The sequence below is a fragment of the Rousettus aegyptiacus genome, unplaced genomic scaffold (genome assembly GCF_014176215.1).
Source record: "Rousettus aegyptiacus isolate mRouAeg1 unplaced genomic scaffold, mRouAeg1.p scaffold_m13_p_3, whole genome shotgun sequence".
Lineage (NCBI taxonomy): Eukaryota > Metazoa > Chordata > Mammalia > Chiroptera > Pteropodidae > Rousettus > Rousettus aegyptiacus.
In genome coordinates, this window is record NW_023416306.1 from 136,086,818 (window position 1) to 136,111,282 (window position 24,465).

At 40.8% G+C, this 24,465-nt stretch overlaps 1 protein-coding gene across 3 annotated transcripts in view; it reads right to left on the reverse strand.

The window, feature by feature from the left end:
- The window catches only part of CDKL1 (cyclin dependent kinase like 1), a 51,372-nt gene extending 27,595 nt beyond the window's left edge, over positions 1-23,777 (reverse strand). The window contains exons 1-2 of one of the 3 annotated variants that reach the window (XM_016145776.2): positions 23,190-23,777; positions 22,258-22,540 (exon numbers count right to left, since the gene is read on the reverse strand). In XM_016145776.2, coding sequence (XP_016001262.2) covers positions 22,258-22,425 — 168 coding nt within the window. In that variant the 5' untranslated portion in view covers positions 22,426-22,540; positions 23,190-23,777. The other 2 variants (XM_016145777.2, XM_016145778.2) reach the window with 2 other exon arrangements.
- Positions 23,778-24,465: the final 688 nt, after the last annotated feature.

Consider the following 24,465-nt stretch of genomic DNA (forward strand, 5'->3'; position numbering starts at 1 on the left):
GGGAAAGGAAGAGGCCCAAGGAACCCCAGCACCCAGATGTGTGGGAGATGAAGAGGAAGCAGAGTAGGAGAAAGGGAAGACGGTCCCCCGAGATAAGAGAAGACACCAGAGTGTGACGCCATGATGGCACGGGCACATCGTGGAAGGAGGAAGTGGTCTAAAGTGATGATCGCTCTGAAAGGTCACATGGGGAGAGGCCTGAGAGGGGCCTGGCAGGCTTCCCCAGGGAGTGGCCGTGCAGCCTCCCCGACAGTGGTGTTAGTGCAGTGGTGAGACTGGGTGTGAAATCCCGCGGGTTTCACATCTCAAACCACATTACTCCTGTCTCTCTGCTGACTCCTCTGGCCTCAGGGGCAACACTTAGAGGGACATCTCTGGCCCTGAAACCAGTCTGTAATCAGTAGCCTGGGGGTTTCAATCATAGCTCCAATATTGTGAATCTTTGCATTCACAAAGGTTTAGTGTTTCTACTTCAATACCGAATGGGCTTCTTTAGGGACGTATAGAGGAATTAGATGAGAAGAATCAAGCAACGCGATGGATAGATGTTCACAGGCCTATTCAACATGTTTATTACACATACCAGTGATATTAATAGAACAGACTAAATTACCATATATATTACAAAGATATAGTTCAGGGCTCATTATAATCTCTTCCTCTTTGTGAGTATGCAAAGCCAAAGTCTTGGGCCTGGTCTCATTCTTCAGCATTCAGATCTCAATATTCTTACCAGGCCAGTCACCATCATCCTCTGTTATGCTCTATCTAGAAACCTGGGCCATTCAGACTCAGACGTAGTTCCTCGTGTATAAAGTTTCCACCCTTGCTGTTCCTATTTTATTGGTTTTCCTTTTATTTTCTCTCTGTGTTTTAAATACTGACATTTCCTATTATTCTGTGCAGTGAAGCATTTTGCCTTACATTAAGGAAAGGACTCCATTTTTATCAGCTGAACTCAACCTGAGCCCTACTTGGTTTCCCTGCAGAGCTGGGAATGCTGTGTCCTTCTTGGACTGTGTCCTCCATCTTGTTATGAGCCCTTTGTGTTCACTGCCCACCCATCTGTGGTGATAAGTTCCGGCTCTTACATTCTCTAATGTCAGGCTTCTACATTCTCTAAGATCAAATGTTTGGCCCACTAGATTTTGAATAATTTTGTGGCAACATTTCAGATCAGGAAATGTTGCTCTGAAAACCTAGTTACTAGAATTCTCTTGAAGACGCTAAAGATCCAGTAATACTGGGCCTGCAGTCTCTGTGGCATCAATGAGAAGCAGCTGTTCATGTTAGATAAAGCCTGTGTGCTTTTAGTTCACCACTGTTCCCACCACTCCCTACCACTCCTTGACACTAAGACCAAGCAATAGTTGCCCTTTATCATCGCCTTTGCATTATTAGCTTTCTTATATTGGAGTTAAAAGTGAAATAGTTAATGTATCCATGTTTCTATCAAAAGTGAGAAAATGTACAACCAAACAGAAATGACTCCAAATTTCAAGACAAATAAGAAATTGTAACGCAACAGAATATTATTCAGCCACAAGAAAGAAGGAAATCTTGCCATTTGTGATAACTTAGATGAACTTGAGAGCTTTATGCTAACTGAAATAAGTGAGACAGAAATAAAACAAATGCTGTGTGATATCACTTTTAGGTAGAATCTAAAAAGAACAAACTCGGAGGTTACCAGAAGTTGAGGCATGTGGGGGAAACTGGGAGATACTGCTCAAAGGGTACAACTGTCTAGTTATAAGTTTAAAAAAATTGGAGATCTAATTACAGCATGGTGATTGTAGCTAATAACACTGTATTATAGACTTGAATGTTGCTTAGAGAATAGATCTTAAATTGTTCTCACCACAGAAAAGAAATGGTAACTATGTGACAGGAAGGAGGTGGTAGCTAATATACAGTGGTGACCATTTAGCAATTTAAAAATATATCAAAACAATACTTTTCATACTTTAAATATATATTATACGATGTCATGTGTCAGTTATATTTCAATAAACCTAGGGAGAAAATGTGCATTTATTTGTGGAAATGAATGATTTCTCCCACACCTGCCTGGCCTGTGTAGATTTGGGGTATGTAACCTGTACTCTAGGGAGTCTTCACTGGTCACATGATTTTAGATTGACCAGTGTACAGACCATTACATCTGTGGTCTCTCCTATTCTTCAAGTGTCAAGGATTTTTCTGGTCTATATGCTACGTAGAGAGAGTGGGAGATATTTACCTTGTCTGTGCTTTAGAGAAAAACAACAGACCATATTCTCAATGGTCATACCCTGTTTACTTTCAAAATCATTCTTCTCCTACAACTGTGCTAAATAACAAAAGAATGGAGATTAAAGTTTAGAAAGGGGGAGCAATTTTAGTAAAAAAAAATATTTTTACAAGCTTTTATAATTTTTTAACTTGACTATAGGTCTTAGTAACATATATACCTTTGCAGGAATCTTTTGTCAATTGACATTTACCCAGAATGGAGAAAAGTGATGATCCCCCATGCTTCACTTTATAATTAATCCTGGGTATTTGTGAAGGATTCTCAGACCTGCATGTTATGATACTCTCAAGGGCTTGAAACCAAGCAAGGTTGAGATCTTGTCCAAGAAGCAGAAAGAGAATCAACATTCTTCATATTTTTTCTCATTTTTCCTTCTCACCAAAATGAATGCTCTCAACTAAGTCATGTGACTCGATGAAAGTTAATGGAAGCAGTGCCCAATTTTGCTTTTGATTCACAATGAAAGCTCTAATGTTCACCTTTACCCCATTTAAGGACTTTGGAAATGTAGGTATGCCCATGACAAAATGATACCACCACTGAAGAATTAATACCATAAAAGGTCAATTCTTCTAAAAATAATACGTAGATGTAATGCAATTCCAATCAGAATCCAAATAGAATTTTTTTAAAGAATTAAAAAAAAATACTTTTAGGTTCATACAGAACCATAACTGTCTAAAAATCATTAAGGAAAAAACTAGTGGGGGCGACTTGCTTGAGCAAATGATAAAATTTTCAAAAAAGTGCCTGTAATCTGCCCTCCCGCATCCCCAGCTTCTCTTCACCCTGATCATCAGTAGTAGGCCAGCAGGCCACTCATACAGAAATGAATAAACAGAAGCAGTATGGAGTTGAGAATCAGATACAAGTGTTTAAGGGAAAGTAACTTATGATAAAGACAGTACTTTAACATAGTTGAAAAGAATGTGCTTTATTTAATAATGATTCTGGGAAAACTGGCTACCCATCAGGAAAATTAAAACCATATATCACCACTCCATATACAACAATAAATTTCAGATATGTTAAAGTTCTAATGTAAAATAATATAAATACTAGAACAAAATTAGGAGAACCTTAGTGTAACTTTAGGATGGGAGAGAGAATCCTAAAAAAACAATACAGGAAATCCAGAAAAAAAGGACGGGTAAGTTTGTCGACGTAAAAATAATGTTGGGAAGATGACAAAAGTTCTGGAGATGAATGATGGTGATGATTGAACGACAATGTAAGTATACTTAATGCCACTGAACTGTACACTTAAAAATGCTTAAAATGATAAATCTTACGTCATGCATATTTTACCATAATAAAAAGTAAATAAAATAAGAGTTTTTTTTTTTTTTAAAGTGCTACAGGCAATGTCAAAAGACAAATAATTGGCTGGGAAATATTTGTTAAAGTTATGACAAATATAGGATCATATCCCTAATATTAAAAGAAACTTTATGTGTTATAAAGAAAAAGACAACCCAGAGGGAAAATGGGCAAAAGATATAAATAGGTAACACAGAGAAGAGGAAATACAAATAATCAAGAGACATACAAAAAGATACCCGATCTCAATGAGATACCATTACACATTTATTAGAATGGCTAAAATTAAAAAACAAAAAAAGCTGACAACACCATATGCTTGTGATGATACTAAACAATAAGAACGCTTATTCACTGCTGGTGGGAATGCAAAATGAGACAGCTGCTTTGGAAGACAATTTGGCAATTTCTTACAAAGCTACAGACAGTTGTTCCATATTATCTACTAAACACACCTCTAGGTATTTACTCAAATGACTCAAAACTTATGTCCACGCAAAAACCTGCACACAATCGTTTATAACAAACAGCTTTATTTATGATCACCCCAAAGTGGAAGCAACCAAGTTGTCTTCCTGTAAGTGAAAGGATAAACAAATTGTAATAGATTCATAGAGTGGAATATTATGCAGTAATAAAAAGAAATGAGATATCAAGCCATGAAAAGACATGTATGAAACTTAAATGCACATTGTTAAGTGAAAAAAGCCAGTCTCAAAAGGCTACATACTGTCTGATTCCAATTATATATGACATTCTGGATAAGGCAAAGCAATGGAGTCAGCACAAGGATCAGTGGTTGTCAGGGGTTCAGAGGATATAGGGGAGGGTAGAATAGGTGAAGGGAATTTTTTTTAGGGCATTGAAACTATTTTGTACGATATGGTAATGGTGAATTTGTGATATTAGACATTTGTAAAAACACACAGAACTTGAAGCACAGGGTGATGTATGCAAAATTTAATGTATGCAAAATTTTAAAAATTATTTAAGAGGCTGGGGAATCCTAGGATGGAATGCATACTGTAACAAAAAGATCTAACTGTATTACAAATGTGGGAAATAACCTCACTGAAGTGGGTGGGGGGGAAAGGTGCTGACGTAAGTAACTCTGGAAATAGGTAAAGTCTGTAAGACTAAAGGAACTACACACAAGCCCTGTACTCTCGCTGATAAAGTTGTTTCCCATGAGAGTATAGATTAATAATTCTGATACTGCTATATATGTGTCCTGGAACAATTAGGTAAATGATGCTAGATGATAAGAGTCAGGTTTCTGCCTGAGCATACAGATAAGCAAGGAGAGGAGACGAGTACAATCTATAATCTAATCAACCCATGGATTTGAGTGGGAGACATCAGTATGAACTCACGTGTAGCTTAACAGAAATATAAACAATTACATGTAGAAATAACTATAGATATATTTGTATACATGGGTTAGTATATACACATATATTACCTTGTTCTCTCAACTGAAACGGCCTAGACAAAAACAACCACACTACAGTAGCGACGAGTACGCCTAGTGCTCAGATCTTGTTTTCTAATACCATTCTCCAATACAGGGAACCAGGGCTCCATGGAGAAAATGGATAATTCTAAGTAGGACAGGAAAACGACAAGATGAGGCTAGAGCATCTTACAGTGCCAGAAAGTAAGGAAGTGCTGAAACAACTACACAGAGCGATGTCCTTCCAAAAAAGTAGAGTATGGAGAGGCAGAAAAAGAGTAAGTTTATAGTGGAGTAACCTGACGAACACTGTCTCAGCCAGGTGATGTGGTCTTCTTCCCCAGAATCCACAACCCCAGTCTAACCATGACAAAAACACCAAATTCCAACAGAGGGGAATCCTACAAATCACCTGACCAATACTCCTTAAAACTGTCATGGCCATCAAAAACACAGAAGGTCTGAAATTGTCACAGCCAAGAGAAGCCTAGGGACATATGCCAAGTAAATGTAATGTAGTACCCTAGATGGGATCCTGGAACAGGAAAAAAACATTAGATAAAAATTAAGGAAATATGAATAAAGTATGAACTTCAGTTAATATAGTATATCAATCCTGGTTCATTAATTATAACAAATGTGCCACGCTAATGTAAGATGCTAATAATAGGTGAAACTTGGTGCTGGGTATATGGGAATGCTCTATATCAGGGGCCCCCAAGCCTCAGGGCCACGGATGGGTACCTGTCTGTGGCCTGTTAAGAACCGGGTCGCACAGCAGGAGGTGAGTGGCAGACGAGCCAGCGCTAGCATCACCACCTCAGCTCCACCTCAGATCATGAGGCATCAGATTCCCATAGGAGCACTGATCCCTGATGCCAAAATGGTTGGGGGCTGCTACCTATATGATCTTCTCAATTTTTCTAAAATCTAAACTGTTCTAAAAAATAAAGTCTGTTGAAGCACATACACACACAAACACATACACACACATACATACATCCTTTTACCCAGCACATCACCTTTGGGAATATACCATATATAAATAAAAGCACTGTTGCATAAAAACATATGTACAAGGATATTTATTACAGCACTGTTTGTGGAGGCAAAAATTGGAAACAGTACAAACATCCTTTGAAAGAAAAGGATGGCTAAATAAATTGTGACATTCAAATCATGAAATATTAAATACCATGCAGCTATAAAAAAGTATGAAATCGAGGTCTCTCCATTGACCTAATGACAATGATGTATTGAGTGAAGAAGGCAAACTACCAAGTAATTTTATAAAAATATATGAAATGAGAATATATATTAATATATATGAAAAATTATTCTATATTCATTTGTCTCATATTCCTATTTAAAACATATACTGAGCCCTACTCTGCGACAGACATTATTCTAGACTCTGGGATTACAATATTTAACAAAGATGACAAAAATCTTTGCTCCAAGGGAGCTCATATTTGATCGCGCTATTGGTGATAAGTTTCCTGGAAAGAAATAAAGTAGGCAGGGGGCATGCATAGCATGGTGGGGGGTGCAATTTAAAACAAGGCGATCAGAGAAGACCTCACTGTAAAGGTGACAAGTAAGAAAAGGTCTGTAGAAGGTGAGGGTCATGAGGATATCCAGGAAAATGTTCCAGGCAGGAACAACGACCATTCTAGAGGCTCCTACGTAGGGCCCTGCCTGGAATGTTTGCAGAACAGCAAGGAAGTCGGTGGTTTGGCGATCCCTTGTGTCTTGCTTCCCATCCTTTTAGTGCATCTTTTAATTTAACCTTTGCTGCATCAGCCACCTTTGCACAGATGTAACCTGTAGCCCCTCACCTCAGCTGCACTCTGTATCTTTGGGGCTTCTGGGGCCCTGAGGTATGGGCTACTGGAGGGACGATTCTAACATGCAGGAAGTAACACTCCATGGGGGAGAATCCTTGATTAATGGGGGACAGGAAGTGGTGTGTATATGCTCTTCTGATTCTCCCGCGCCTTGGAGAGACCTGGCAGAATAAGTCTCTTTTCCCTCATGCATTGGCTTTTCCGCCTTCCCTATTTCCCTTTCCTGTCCCCTATTCCTGCTCCCTAGTATCATTTGCCAACATAAGCTACTAACAGAGTCCCTTGTCTCGGACTTTACTTTCAGGCTGAGACAATTAGTACTAGAATGGTTCTAGCTAGCAGATCCTCAGAATGGGATTCTGGAACTAGATCAACCGCCAGGCAGATGGCAACAAAGCCCCCACTGCCAGCGGTTAAGCGAAGGGAGAGGAAGCCCTGGGGAGCTGCAGCAACGCAGTTATTAAGACTTTCTTCAGTGGTGGTTCTGAATGAAATGTAGCTTGGCTTATGCAAAGGTGTCACGCATGAGTAGTATGGGACAATAATAATCATGGGGATTATTGAAAGAGCTGGCTTTTGTTAACACCTTTAGGTCGTTGAAAATAGAAAGGGGAACATGATAGTTTCAGGTTAGCCGCCTGTCAACTATGGGAATCAGAGACCTCTATGGCAGTATTTAAAGAGACATTTATCTCCTGCGGACATACAATAAACTGCTAAAATCAGGCTCCAGAATTAATTTTAAGAGTAGAAGAGATTTAGAGAGGAAAAAAAAAAAACCAGACAGACAGAGACAGACAGACAGACAATGTATAGCTGCAACAGGTCTCTTATCCTAAAGTCAGGGCTCTGATGAGAAAGAGAGGAACCCAGAGGTCTGGGATGGAAACATTTATGGGGATGAACCTGAGAATCTTAAACCCTCAAATTTCCCTGAACCCTCTGGGCTGGGAGAAGCAGTTTCTGTCCCTTGGCCAAAGGTAAAGTGCTCTGAAACTACCTCACTGAGGCGGGTGCCTCCTGATTCTATTCCTGCCTCCTCCCAGGACCCACAAACCTATAACTGGGATGAGGTTATAGCAGAGCCTGAGCAAGACAATACAGTTCTTGCTCCAGGAAGAAACAACTGTATTCAGAGAATTACAAGACCTGGCTCATACATACCAGCAGGGATCTTGAAGGTGCTGAACCATGGCAGTGGAGAAATACAAGGCAAGCCAGGGGGAAATTCACTGTATAGGAACACCGTCCTGTGACAAGGGACAGTGTTCTCATGCAATTTCTGACAAGGACACCTGGTAATCTCTAGTAGGGACCGAGCACCTGACCATAGGACGTCAGGTGATTATGTGATTCAGAGCTGCCCCTGTGAACTGGGTAATAGAGACCCACTGTCACATGACTGCACGGATGCAACGGCAACACACTGTACTATGACAACGAAGCATTTGTGATCAGACTCAAGCATCTCCAGAGGGAACAAGCAAGTTAGTTACAAAAAGGTGGCCCCGCCTCCCGTGTCATCCACTTTGTTGCACTGTCACCTTTCCTTCAACTTACATGTATGGCGCAGTGGGAGTTTCCAAGTAACGGAGGAGAAAAACCCCAAGTCCAGCTCACAGGTGGATCAGCTCATTATGTTGGCACCAGTTGAACATGGTCTGCCACCATACTGCAGCTGCACGCGGCAGAGGCTTTGAAGGACAGTGATGAAAGAGAATCTTCCCACTGAGCAGAGCTACAAGCAGTACACTCGATGGTTCACTTTGCATGGAAGAAGAAATGCATAGACCTATGGGCAGTGTCAGATAGCCTGTCTTGTAGATTTAAAAGTCTGGAAGGAACAAGATTAAAAGATCATTTGGAAAAAAGGCATAAATTTTACTTGTAGGAGTGAGCACAGAGCTTGAGGGTTTTCGGGTCTTGTACTACTGCAGAGGAAGCATTGAGCAACCAGGCAGAGGATATCTTTTCTGGTGGGTATCAGCCTTCTTTGTCTTTAGCCACCCCAGTGCTTGTGTAATCAACCCATGAACAGGGTGGCTACAGCTATAGGAATGGTGGTGATACACGGCCCAATAGCACAGATATACCTCTCTCTCCAAGGCTGATTTCGTTACTGCTGCTGCTGTGTACCCAATTTCCAGTAGCAAAAACTGATACTGAGGTGTCAACGTGCATGGTCCTTTAGGGAGACCAGCTGCTACTTGGAGGGGGGTAGCAATTTGTCCTTACTGAAACTGATACTAACTCTAGATACGGGTTTCGATTTTCCTGCCTGCACCACAATCAAGGGCTTAGAAAATGACTGTTTTACTGGCATGGAAGTCCACATATTAGACCAAGGCACCCATATTACAGCAAAGAAGGCATGATAATTAGCACATGGCCATGGGATCCATTGGTTCTATTATACACCTTATCGCCTTCAACCGGCCAGCCTAATGGAATGACAGAATCAGTTACCCAGCCCTTCGGGGGTATATGCCCTGAACCAGCAGCCACCACATGGTGCTGTGTTTTCAGTTAGCTAATCTGTGGGCCTGGGAACCAGGAGTGGAAGTAGGATTGGACTCTCTCATCAGCGCTCCCAGTGATCCACCTGTGGAAATGGTGCTTTCTATACCCAGTATTCTCTCGCATTGGCAGAGTTTTATGTGTAAATGATTAGCCATTGGAAAAAAAAATCCAAATGTCCACTAATAGATGATTAATTAAATAAGCTGTAGGACTTATAGTACATTCGAATGATAAAACGGTATGCAGCTATTAAAAAGAATAAGGTATGTCTATGTGTTGACTAGAAAGATGTCCAAGATATATTGTTAAATGTAAAAATTACAGAATAGCATATACAATATGATTGCATTTGTGTCTGTGTCTTAAAAATATATATATATATCTTTGTACAAGCACGGAAATCCTCTGGAATGACATATGAGGGACTGTGGTTGTTTAAGGGGACAGAGATGGAGAGTGAAGGGCAAGGTAGGCTTCCTATTCACTTTACATTCTTTTGTACCTTCAGTTTTTTTCTTACATAAGCATGTATTACTTTATTATACCAATGGTTTTAAAATGATCTCTTCACTGTATTGTAAAACCAAGACAGATATTTTTAAATTAGTTTCAGAGAGCTAGTTAATAGAACAGCCTTGCAGGGGAGCTATTTTCATTATTTAAAAAGCTATTTAATTATTACCACCATGTCCAGCATAGAGGGAAATATTCTGCATCTCTCGTGGTATAGCTGAGGAAGCATTCTTTATCATTCTCTTTTGGTAAAGGAAAGCTGCCTTGATCTCACATTTCTTTAAAATGCCAAGGTGGTAGAGACCCTGGCTAATTTTTTGTTTCGGCGACTGCTAGAGAAGGAAAGAGTGAGACACATGGAGTGGAAGAGTACTGAAAAAGCTGGAATCAGGGGTGGAGAGGTGGGTGGGGGGAGGCTGAAGTTTGTTTCTTTTAGGTTTGCTGTAGACAACACGAATGGAACAGAATGTGCCAGGCTGGTCCTCTGTCCAGATACCTGGGCTGTGATCTCTTCTGGATTCCTCTCTAGACCCAGCACAGGCTAAGGATGTACACAAGCACATGCTCATTCTGTTTTATTGTGACTAATAAAGTATATGAAAAGTACCAGGAAAGAAGCAATAGTACAAATGTGATCGAAATGAAAATTAACAATGACATAGCCAAAAACTAATGGAGCAAGGTACTAATAGTTATAAAACATACTATTGGTTTGGTTTTTACATATGGTCGATAGCATCAGTTGTTTTAGAAACTCACCCTTCATTATTCTAACAACAACAACAAAAAAGAATAAAGTTCAAAGATTTTCAACCTGGCATGATATCCAATAGCATTTTTACCACAGTGCTTTTAAAGTTAATAAGTAATAAAGAAGTTTAATAATTAGTAAGAAAATATGCCTGTTGGAAGCAAATTTGTGGCCTAAAACGTCAATCTTGCCAAATAAGAAGGTGAATTAGAACATTAAAAAAATTTAAAGTGAAAGACACAAGCCTGGCCCATTTAAAAATTTTTCCATTCCATATAAAAAGTACTACCTTCTAGAATGGTTTGACTATTCTCTAATAATTATGCATAACACAGGTTGTCTACCTTTAAGTTTTATTTGCTGGAAATAAAAACTAACTTAATTGGAAAAAAGGCAACAGTAAAATTTATTTTTTATCACTGTGCATTATAAAATCACTTTTTCTGCATCCTCCTGCTCTATGATATTTAGACTAGAGTCTAAGGTGTGTGGCAGAATGTGTGTGGGAGCATTTAGGGCACTGACAGGTGGTGGTATGTGCTTAATCTCCTTACAAACGGAGTGTCTTTAAGAAAGTAATGAACCAGCTTGTTGATTCCTGCTTCTTTTGTTCCTGAAGCATTTATGTGGCAGCTTTATTACTTAGAAGTTCACCACAAAGCAGGAATACAATCTTTCTAGATAAACACATTATGAGCTAAGGCAAAACAATCTTCTAATAAACAAATAAAAGTCTGTTACTATTTGCAGTTAGTATGTTATCTGGTAAAAATAAAATTAAACAGGCCTCCACTTGTTGAACAAATAAAGAGAGATGATAAATGGACTGTTTGGTTTCTATCATTGTGGGCAAGGGAATGCTCTGCTTTGTCTTCTCTGCCGTTGACAACCAGTTTCCATAAACTCCTAACATCTACCTACATATTAGTAATGGAGAGAGTAGGGCAGACCTACCAGTCTTTAATGAGAACATCTGCATATAATGAAAAATGTATAATTGAGTGGCCCCAAACTGAGCCTGGAAGCAAAACGCTGTCTGTAGATGTGCTCAGTTTGGCTTGAATGGTGTTTTAAATATTTTTAAAATTACTTGTCAGTCCTTTCAAGTCAGATTTCATTCTCACTAAAAGGATCTGGGGCTCCTTGGAAAAATGGCTGATTCCAGAGATGAGGAAGGATGAGCCTGGGATATTTTGTTATGTAAATAGTAAAGAAGTACTCAAGGAATGATGGGTATCTGTCAGGACAAAGGAGCTGGACCCAAGGAGCCCCAAGTGGCCAGACATGTGCAATTAGAGAATCAGGAAGAAGAATGACAGTAATGGTTTGTAACATGTCGAACAATAATAGTAAAAAAATCCATGCGTTCACAGTGATACTAAAAAGTTTGAGGTGTGGGGTGGTGGTAAAGGAAAGCTCTTTTTTTTACAGAAAAATTATAACTACTCAATATAGAAAGAATTATTGACAATCACTTTATGATAACTTGTTATAATTGATTGAGGCAAGGCTCATTGGGTGAAAATTGTTGGTGAACGAGGCAGTCAAACAATTTCAAATTATAACCCCACAAATTACTTATTAATTGTTTCTTTACAATTGAGAAATGTGGCAAACCCACCCTAACCATGAGATTAAACTAAAAGCACTAATTACGGGACAAATTGACATTATGTATTTCCTGATGAGAACTAGTGTGATGGACACATCCTCGCCTATGTAGTGTTCTTGCTGAAAACATTTACCCTGTATCAAGTGATGTGGAAATAGCCAGACAACCTCTGTTGAGGCACATTCTGCAAAAGCATGCTTCAAAAATGCCAGGGTCATGACAGACCAAAAAAAAAGAATTAAAACGTTGAGGAAGTGATTAAAGGAGCACTAAAGACACATGACAGCTAAATGCAATGTATGGTCATTGATTATACATCATAGGTTTAAAGTATAAATAGATGATAGACAGACAGATATAGATAAAATTATACATAGTTATATGACTATTATTGGGACAATATGAGAAATTTGAGCACAGATTGTATGTCAGATAATAGTATCGAGCCAATGATAAATTTCTTAAGTGTTGAAATCATATTGTGGTTACATAGAAGAATGTCTTTGTTCTAGGAGATTCATGTTGCATACTTAGGGAAATGATTCGGCCAAAAAGTGTGTGTGTCTGTACGTGTGTGTATGTGAGAGACAGAGACAGAAAGGAAATAAAGACTTCTAAGAACTGATTAATGCATCTAGTTAAGAATACATAGGTAGTCATTGTATTAATTCCACATCTATATATTTTGAAATATTTTTCAAAACAAAACGTTATGGGGGAAAACCCTGGGAAATTTTACATAAAATTCTAATTTCTTGTTTTGTTTTGTTCGTTTAGTTTTTAAGAAAGACTCGGAAACTCTAGCCCCCTGGAATTGCGATCTGTGGAGCTGAGCAGTGGCCACCCACTTTACACAAGACACAAAGTCTCCAGTTTGCCTTAGTCTCCACTTCTCCATTTTGTCTTTCATTCAGCCTGCTTTACTCGTTCATTACCAGTGGAATCTCCACAGACATTTGAATTTATAATCTCATATAAACCGTGACACGGAATTCTGAGCATGGCTAAAACAATTTATAGAAATGTGCCACTAATCCATTTCAGCAAGCCAATGAAACAATTTGAAGAAGAAGAGGGACCTAGAAATTAGTACCAATTGGCAACAGCAAGACTAAATTCTTAAGACATCACAGGATTTCCCATTGAGATTTTATTGAGCTGGGTAATATTATTCAACTAGTATTGGGGGAATATTCCTTCTACTAATATTGAGGGAGCAGAAAGCTTTGACTTTATGGAAGTTCTGATTGGCTTGCAATGCTGGGGAGGATTTACATGGTATTCTGTCAGTGTGTTGTAGAATAGGGCCTGGCGCAAGAACACATGGAATTAAGCACGTAAGTGCTTTGGATAACAGGGAACCTTGACAGTTATACTTCCCACTGCACGTTTCCATCACCAGGATGGTAATTCGACCGACACTATTTCTGGTCTGATATTTTAAAGCAGTGAACCCCTTGGGGAGACTGTGTGACGTGCTTCTCTCCAGTGCCTCTTTGGTACTAGCACCCATGTTTAAATCCTACCTTTCTGCCTTCCCACCTGTGCTTCTCTCTCCTTTGCCACTGCTCTTTTTGACCCTCTACTTTCCTGCCCGTGCATCCTTAAGGCAGCTTGACATCTGTTAGATGTTTGGCTTGAGAACGCTCTGCTCCCCTCAGCAAAGAGTCAGTGAAGCAATGCCAAACAGAGACATAAATCATGGCGATAAGGTGGGCCAGGTTCCAGGAGGCACCAGAGCCTGCCCAAGGTCACCCAACAGTTACAAGCCAGATCAGAAACTGCAATTCCTAATTGTGGCTCCTGTCCTCATGCAGTCACGCAGCTCACGGCCTCACTGGAAGGTTACCGAAAGTGGGGAGACGGTAGGAAAAAAGGGGATGCTCTGAACATTCAGTGGGTTGCTACTGTTCATGACTAATTAAAGTCAAATAAGAGCATGTTTCTGGCACAAAGTATATACTAATTCTCACTTTTCCAAATGGACCTTTTTTCCATCTGTTTTATGTATAGTCTCCTAATCACCTCCCAATGAAATTTTAATACCACAAATAAACTATTTATCTGCAAATGTACTATTTGTATATCTGTGCTTCGCACATTCAGAAAGTTAAGTCTTTTTTCCCGCATTGCCAAGAACCAATTTTAATCCTTTTTGGGGTGATGCGTATGTTAAGTGCCATTGATTCGGCTCCAAGTCCTGGTGACCCTACGAATGAGTGACAACCGCAATGTCTTGTCCTCAGCAGCCCTGCTCAGCACCTAGACTCATGCCTAGGGCTTCTTTTATGGAGTCATTCCATCTCATACTTGGTCTTCCTCTTTTCCAGCTGTGCTCCATTTTTTTCCAGCATTACTGTCTTTTCCAAAGAACCCTGCCTTCTCATGATGTGCCCGAAGTGGGACAGCATCAGTTTTGTCACTCGTGCCTCCAGCGGTACCTCAGGCTTAATTTGCTCTAGTATTCACATGTTCTTTTTTCTGGCAGTCCAAGGTATCTGTAGAGCTCTCTTCCAACACTGTATTTCAAATGAATCAATTTTCTTTCCTATCAGGCTTCCTCACTATCCAACTTTCCCATCTCTACATAGTTATTGGGAATATGAGGGTGTGGATGATCTTAGCCTTGGTCTCTAACATCACATCTTTGCTCTTAGTGATCTTTCCTAATTCTTCCATTGCTGCTCTTCTGAGTCTCAGACTCCTCTTGATTCCTTGGCTATTGTCTCCATTTGAACTGATGACTGAACCAAGGTAAGCAAAATATTTAACAATTTCAATGTCTTCATTGTGTATTTCTTCTGTAGTCATGATTTTTGTCTTCTTGATGTGCAAATGCAGTCTTGCTTTGTCACTTTCTTCTTTCACTTTCATTAGAGGTCGGTTCAAATCATTGCTACTTTCTGACAGTAAGATAGTGTCATCCGTATATCTTAAGTGATCCTGTTCTCTATTTGAATTCTTGCAGTTTATTGTAATATTTATAGTAAAGTTTAAAATGGACATTTCTCCCTATGCTTATTCTCATCTTTGTTGGTGGCAAACCATAACTCTTTGCCTTATTAAATAATCTATGGGGTTTTTGATTGAGAGTTGAAAAGAACTGTTATCCCAGTAAGAATCTGCACCCAAGCTTCAATGGAAGTCATGAGTACTGCAGCTAAGGCCCTGCTGGAGCAAGGGCAGGATAAACCCTGGGGGCCAGTCATTGGGAGACTTCAGAGTGTAATGTGTGATGTGTGGTGTAATGCGACGTTTCCGATGTGTAAGAGCATGGATTTGGGGACAGATCAAAAGAACTGTGTCTGCATTCTAGCTTACTAACCAGGAGGCCACATATTGTTATCCCATTTTACATGCATCTGTAAAATGGGATAACAATACTCACCTTCTAAGATTGTATAAGTGCGATTTGTGCATTCTAGGTAATAATCTATGGCACTTTGCCCAAGTGACCAAATGGCAACATGTGATTCCATCTCCTTGCTGTTTCTCGTTTTTCCGGTCTTCCAGAGGGTGGTTTGTCCCAGACAATGTCCTAGCTGCTGCTTTCAGCCCTTGATTGATATTGGTCTGATCTACCCAGAGGTTCCTTGTGTCATCTGCCACACTGCTGAAGGTCTGCCCAAGCACCTCCCAGTGGCACTGTCCTGTCCTTTACCTCAAGTCCTCTAGGAGAATCTACTCTCTCCACCACTACTGACTGGAATTCTTTGCTTCTTCTTTCAATAGTTCTACCATTTTCATTCCACAGAGAGAAGGTTCAGCATTATAGAGCCTTGAGATTTTAGAAATTTAGTTATTCTTGGTTGATTGGCTTGTGTTTGCTTTGAACCATATGACTCTTCTCTTGCTGGACACATAGTTATTCCCCTGAGGGTTGAGCTCAAGTACAGTCACCTGCTTTAGGCAGAAATAGTGCCCACTTCCCATCATAGGGCCTGTGATGACTCCAGCCTACCATGCCAGACTTCTTGATTTAAGGTGATTTTCTTTGAGAAGTTTTGTCTCTCTCCATAATCTGGTTTCTGTCATGGCCACCCCACCTCCCATCCAAAGTGTCTTATGTTTGAACCCTACTTATGAAAAGGGTTGAATTCTTTCCTGTAGGGTTCATGGGTCATATGCAAATCAGAAAATTTTGTACATCCTCGTAGAAGAAGTTCCACACCCATAGTTTAGAGATAACTGTGGATCCTGTTACATAAAGATTAAGGATAGTGTCTGTAAAGAACTAGTAACATTCCAAATAAAATAAGAGGCAGCCGAATCTCCTAGCTGATCCATGAACTGGTATTTTATATATGCTATTAGAGCTGTTTTTGGTCATAGTCCAGATTAGTAATTCAAGGTCATGGCTCCAGCAATTCTTTCTCTCCAACAACATCATTTTCTCTTTACTGGATTAAAATCATCAGCATACAAACACACTTATTTCTCCCATATTAAAAACAGCAACAACAAAAACTCTCTTGACTCCACATTCTTCCAAGTTCCTCCTACCCCATTTCTCACTTGCTTTTATAATAAAATTCCTCAAACAAGTTGTCTATATCGCCATCTCCACTTTGCTCCTCTCATTCTCTTCACTCTTCTCTGATGGTTTCATTCCTACCACTACAACCCAAACATCTCTTGTCAAGATTTCAGATGACTCTCATAATTTCAAAGCCAATGGGTAATTCTAAATAGGTACTTACTAATGGTGACCTTTGCCACCATTGACCAACCTCTTGTTCTTGAAACACTTTCTTCACTAAGCTTTTAAGAAAACTGCTCTTGGGATTTTCCTATCTCATCAAACGGCCCTTCTTGCCTCCCTTGCTGGTTCCTTTCCATCTTCCTGACCTCCAGATGCTGGGGCTCTAGGGTTCAGCCTTTGGTACTGTCCTCTCTATTCCCTCTGGTGACTCAGTCTTGTGGCTTTAAATACCATAGCTATACCAATACCTTCCAACTTTACATCTGCAACCTGGACTTTACCCTGAATGCCAGACTTGTATATTTAATTGCCTACTTTACAGTCTCCTTGGATTTGCATCTCAAACCTCACATATCTAAAATAGAACTCTTCGCTTCCTTTCTCCAAATTTGCATTGGGGTCTCCCTATCACAGTGAGGTATCCCTTCATTCTTCCAGTTACTCAGGTCAAGAACTTTTGAGTCATTCTTGATTCTTCATCCAACCATCAGATTCCTGTGTGCTCTTCTCTCAGAATCAATCTAGAATCTGACCACTGCCACTGCTACCACTCTGACCTAAACTCCATTACCTCGCACCTGGATTACTCCAAAAATCCTTCCAAAAGATCTTTCTGCTTGTGGAGCTGGAGCAACAAGAATCTAGAGAAATCTTTCTAGGATTTGTCATGCCAAGGCATCCTTCTGCTCAAAACCCTCTGATGGCTCCTATCTTATTCAAAGTAAAAATCGTAGTCCCTAGCATGGTCCATGAGGTCCTGATGTCTGACGCTCTTACCTCTCTAACTTCACCTCTAGTGACCCTCACCTTTACTTACTGTACTCCAGACACAACAATCTATTTGCTCCTCCTAGGACATACCAGAACACGTGTAGAACACATCACTTGATCCTGCCATAGGGACTTCCAACTTACTATTCCCTCTGCCTGGAATGCTTGTCCGCGGATAGCTGCATGAGTCATCCCTTCACATTTCCTTTCAGCCTCTCTTCAAATGTCATTTATCAGAAAGGCTTTTCCTAACCATCCTATATAAAAAAGCAAGCCTCTCCATCACTCTTTCCCTCCTTATCCTGTTTTATTTTTCACCACTGGAAACATAATTATTTATTTACACTCAATCTCTCCTCGTCTGTGAGGGCAGGAGCCCAGAACAGTACCTGGTACCTGGCAGGAGTTCTGTAAAAACTTGCCAAATGAACACACTGACAGAAAATAGTGAATTCCTCCCTTTTGTTCTACAATGGAAAATGAGTTTGAGAAAGAGTAGGATAGCTCCTTTGAGCTCAGGTATTGCAGTGTAATGTTATTACTGTCACTAGATTGGAACTTAATTTTGTTCTTAAAGTAGAGTAAGAGCTGGCTAATTTTAACTAGAACAATTGTTTATTTCTTAAAAAACCTAATTATGTAACCTAGAAAAACTGTGATTCAAAATTAAAACATTAAAGGGTTAACTGCAGTAGGACCTTATGGTGAAGAGTGAATTATATTTAGTCTAGGAAGCAATTTATTAGTACAAATACTGAATCTGTCTCACAACACTGTCACTTTTTTTCCCCAAATGGTATGAAATAATACTTTCTAAAGTGTTAAAAAACTTTCAGAAAAATGTCTTCTAAGAATATTAGCAAAACAGATTTCTTGATAATTGTTATCTTCAAAAGCCTTTACTTATGGATAGCTACACCTTCATATAGGTTTTCACACCAAGAATGGGAAGAATTATAGATGTGCTGCCTTAAAAATTATACAACTGATTGCTGGAAAATTCACTTCCATGATCTTATCTGGTTAAGAGGAAACAAATACAATTTTTAAAAGAGTCCATAGCAACTTTGGGGAGTTGCTTTAAATTGTTAAATAAACAGTTTAAAAAACATACACAGAAGGACTTCTCTGAGGATGCATACAGGTCCAATTCTATTATAAAATCCAAGGGACCATTACATTCCTTTGCAGTACTAGTATTTTGTTGTATCAGATATAGGTCCTATTAAGTAGAACATTACTTGACCTGGAGAATCCTTTCATTCCTGGACATAGTACTTTCATGAGATTTAGGTAGCACAAAACAAAGTAAAAACCATAGAAAATGATATCACCATTTTCATTAATGGATAGTGAAATGATAAAAATAAGGACAATGATGAACACACAGACACACAATTACATATTACATATATACACTTACATGCACCAGAAAGATGTATGTATATAGATGTTATTTATAGTTGTCAACTTCTCTTTATTGGGAAGACTGCTTTTGTCTAAAACTGTGTCTTTCGTAGATTTTTAATATTAAAATGTCCTTTTTTATGAAGTGATAGTGACAATAGTTGGTAGTTGTTTTTTTTTTTTTAATGCTGACAACCTTATCTCAATCAGCAAGAAAAAATTTTTTTTTGAAATTTTACTGGTTCACAAAATCCAAAAATCCACAAATGGCAATTTTCTAATTAAAAAAAAAAATCTTGGCTAGCTTCCCTTCTTCAGGAGAAAGTCAAACTCCATACCCTGGCATTCAAGGCCTTTTACATCTGGGCTTGATATATCTTTCTAGCTTTCCTTGTCATAATGGAAGCAGTCAGGGGGTCAGCCCCTGCCTGTCTTCACCTGCTTTGGCTAAGGTCACTGGGGCACCTCAACCTCATTCCTCCTGGCTCCTACTTCCTGACCTTAACAGGGAGGGGCCATTAAAAGCCACAGCTCAGTGCAGGATGTGCAAGGATAACCTTAACTCAAATTCACTGAGTCACTGAGCGGCAACCTCTCTGGGGCCCACAAGTTCACGGCTTGGTATTCCTCCTTCCCCTGGGCACTGAAGTTCTGCCTTCAATTCCAGCTCAGATGGGGGCCTACAACACTTGCCTATTCCTCATCAATTTCTTGTTTTCAGGGGCTACAACATGTACCCTGCAGTCAGGCTCTAAACCTCAAAGGACATCTGGGACCAAAATGGAGCTATGTGCTGACCACCACACCCCAGGGCCAAACTTGTATTGCAGGAAATTCCTTACACACTATTCCACTGGACTCTTGCTTTTTTTCCCTTCCCTTCTCTCTCCAGCCTCTTAGTACCCAGCAGGCATCTTGGCCAAGGCTTTGGGGTTATTACTTGTGCTCCCTCAATATACTGCTTTCCACTTATGCACCTTTACCTAGGATAGACTGTCTGCCTTGAATACCTTCTCTCTCATTCCATGACTCCCTAAACATCTCAAAGTCTAGCTTAAATGTGCCTCCAAACATTTTATTTTCATTATGCAATAAGCATTTAGAAGCTTCTTGCCTGGCATGGGGTCACAAGATAAATGACACAGGCCCTACTCATTAGAAACCCAGTCTACCAGGAGTGAGAGCCGAGAGGAAATTCATCTCACTTCCCTTCCATGAGTTATGCGCCTGAAAGACAGGGTTGCGAAACTTCGTATAAGCATTGTTTTAGGCACAATGGGGCTCTATAAGTATTTACTGAGTAAATTAATGAAGAAAATGTGACTTTATTATATCCTCAATTCATTTATTCAACAAATAAGTACCCATTATTTGTTAAGACTATCACAGAATTCTAATATGTTAGGAGTTAAAGTGACAGACTCTATCGAAATCTAGCCCCATCACCTCCTGTAGATCAGGAGAGTAGGGTGCTGTGTGCCTTGAAATCAGGCTCCTGTGCACACGACTCTGCCTTTTAGAGCATGTCAATATTGTTATTCAAAAAAATACATCTGACTTTCTAATTCATTGGCAGCACCTACCCTTCCCAAGACTTTATTTTTTTAAATAATTTTATCTATCCAACAATACCATTTATTGGAGGCCTACTACACACCAGGTAGTTAGTTGCTAGACACAAAGGTGAGGTTTCCATCCCATAAGAACCCAACTAATTCAGTGAGCTACACCTGTAAACGCAGTATTGCTAAAGAGTGATGCAAGGTTTCAGAGAGGCATTCACAGGTGACCTTCAGAATCAGAAAGAAACAGAAACAGATGCTCTTTTTTTTTTTTTGTCCAATAAATGCACCCTTTGAAATATAGTTTTTACCTTCTCCTCTAGGAATAGCCTGAAAAAGTGAAAAACTGCCCATCAGCCCAAGAGAAATGATAAGAAGCTCTCCCTGTGCAGAGAGGGTAAGGAGGGCAGAGCAGTCCAGGGGCCAGGCGGTGGTTTAGGTAAACACTGCCGGTCTCACCGGCACTTAGGGAAAGGGTAGTAATGGTTTGGAAGTTTCTTAGAATAGATAACATCCTGCTGGTAAAGAACATTCTAAACCCAAAGTGAGAAAGTGTTCCTATGACCCACCCACTTAAATTTATCCAAAGTCTGCTACTTCGCATTCTGGGTCTTTATCCAAAGACAACCCACATACTCAAGTCATGGGGAAAAAAAGGCTTTTTTCTGGAGAAAATGGAAAAGCAGGAATAAGAAAAAATCCGAGTGTCCCACTCATCTCCTACAAGGCTGCTCTTTCCTTCTCATGTAGTTAGTTACACACATCAGAACACAGAAGCCCTGACTATTTGAAACCGAGTTAACCACCACTGCTTTCATTACATGTCACATTCTACCTTGACGTTTGGGTTTCAGTTTCACAGAAATTCAGGAAAGAAAGCTCTTTACATCAGTGAAAAAAAAAAACAGTTTCAGCCTATAATAAACACCGCCCCCCCCCCTCATTATGGCCTCCTAGGGTTAACTAATAAAATTGTAAAAGTGATCATTTCACTTCTTTGAAAAGAAACCTTCTCAAGACGGCATGATGATGCTCGGCGGTAGATAAATGTGAGGTGTAATGAAAGCCCGTCAGCTTTCTAGTGGTTTGAAAACAGGTGAATGATTAATTCTCTTAATGTACTGAGAATATCGACAGAAGACAGCCTTGAAGTTTAAAAATCGTGAATGCTAGTAAATGAATTGTAGTAAGTTCTTATACTATCAAAGATAATGGGTCTCAAAGAACCAGACCTACAGGTTACACCAAAGAGAAGCTATTGGGAAGAAAATGAAAATATCCCACAGCATCTCTGAAAGTGAACACTACCTTGCCCTGAATTTATGTCTCTGCTTTCTAGTTCATTTTATAATTGGTGACTTGTGCACAGATGTCCCAATTATATCACAGGACAAACGTCCATGAAGGAAGGAGATGCAATCAGATCTCAAGGCATTATTTAACATAATATGATTCACTTCAATTTTTTCATCCCTGAAAATTCATTTGAAAGAAATCCATTACCTTGAGCATTCGGATTTCTCGAAGGGCGATTTTCTTTATGACAGGGTCATCTTCTGATTCCAGAAACCTCTTGATAGCCACAATCTGACCCGTGTCCCTGTTTCTGCATTTGAAAACAACTCCATAGGATCCTTCACCAATTTTCCCAATTTTTTCATACTTCTCCATCACAGAGGAATAAATCTTCTTAAAATGGATCTTCACATAGTTCGAAAATGTCGCTTATAACATATTGGCATGAACTGCACTAGAGCCCTACTCAGCGATGGTTTTTGTCAGGGACCTAGAACAGAAGAACGGCACTAGTTAAAGAATTAGGAATTGAGTCACGTCTTTAAAGCCTCGCCCCTCAGCAGTGGCAACGCGACCGAGGATGGCAGCTTAAAGTCAGCTGCCTTCGGTAACTCAAGGTTATATACCCTGCAAGTTAAAATGTAACCCGTCATGCTAAAACGAACCGAGTTGTAAGATAATCTGTCTTTTGAATGTTATAGTCCATCCGATCTAAGACATATGAGCTGGTGGAGGACGGGGAAGGCTAAGGGCTTCCCCGGTTCTAATTTCGGGTCTGATTTCCAGGTGGCAAGAAGACACCTCCCGGCTCCCCGGGGGGGGGGGGCGGCAGCGAGGCCCGGGCGGAGCTGCGACCCCGCCCGGAGAGGCGCACGCCCCGCGCCCCAGCGCCCGGCGCCTCCACCGCCAGTTCAGGGGCGCGGGCCGGGAGCCCGGCGGGGAGCAGGCCGCGCCAGCTCGCTGCAGCCCGGGGTAACCTCTCCCGCCCGCTGATGACTCGCTGCGGCGAGAAGCCCGCGTCTGCGCCGCCCCGGTCTCCCACCCGCTCCCTGGCCGGTGCGGCGCAGCCTCGAGCGGCGCCACGTGGCGGCCGGGGCCGCTCGGCCCGGCCCGCGCCTCCTTCCCCGCCCAGGACTCACGGCGCCGCGGCTGCCGGGCCTGGCCTTGCTCCCGCCTCGCTGACTCTCGCCCAGCTGCGCTCCCCGCCGTCCAGGCCCTCGATCCCTATGGGAACCGGTCCCTGCTCCCGGCTGGCCTGGGCGGGGCCGCCGCGCCCGGGTTTCCCTCCTGGACCCGGCCGCAGTCCTAGCTGCAGGGAAGGGCTCTGGTGGGTGGCCCTTGGTCCCTGAAGGAGCTGTTCAGACAGTGGGCCAGGGGCCCTGCATGTCCTTCTGCCGGGAGAGGAGGCTGGCAAGGTTGCAAATTCCAGCAGGCCGGGAAAAACGCAGCCGTAACAAAGAGCTGGGGAAACGCCTGCGCTAGGAGTCCCTCTCACTCTCATGCAGTCTCTACTTCACGGGCATAGCCGGTCCCACACCGTGTAAGGAACTCTAATTACTCTCCTGTATTCTCTGCTAGACTTGAGGGCAGCTTGGGTGTCTGTCCTGATCAGTGACCTAGCATCCAGTGAGTGAATGAATGAATGAATGAATGAATGAAAGACAGGGAGAGAAAGGCGAAGGAAGTCAGCACTTCCCTCTACTGGCTTGGACGGTGAAGGTGCCCCTTGACCACTGACTTGCACTACAAATGGGCCCTCTCATGTGGGAGATGGAGGCTTATAGAGCCTGCCTTTATTCCCATACATAGCACAATAACTGGCTCCTACTCGCTCAGGTCTGTGCACAATGGTAGAAAGTTAATGGATCTGGGGAAATTATGAAATAAGGCAATTTGCCACTGGGCAGATTGCCCCAATAGTTTATTATCTATCCCAAACCATCTTCCCAGAACTGAGGTGGGTGTTTGCCCTGGAAACAATATCTGAAGAGGAAAAATTAACATACTGTCTATGAAACAGGGACCAATCATGTGCCAAGCAGCATGCCACTAAATGTAAATCTGTCTCCTGTAGCAACTGGAACTGGGAAGAAAGGGATTGGTGACTGCCTTGAAAATGGAGTAGATGGGATCCTGGAGTGGACTAGAGATCATCTGTGAACCTCCAGTAGCTGTTTGCAAATGGCAGCTACTGATGGGTTTTCTGTCTCTATAGTTTTGCCTTTTCTAGAATGTCATATAAATGGAATTATACATTATGAAACCTTTTGAGCTAAGCTTCTTTCACTTAACGTAATGCTTTGCGATTCGTCCCTCTTGTTGCATTTATCAGTAGTTCATTCCTTTTTATTACTGAATAATATTCCATTGTATGGTTGTGCCATAATCTGGTTTATTCATTCCAAGTTGAAGAAC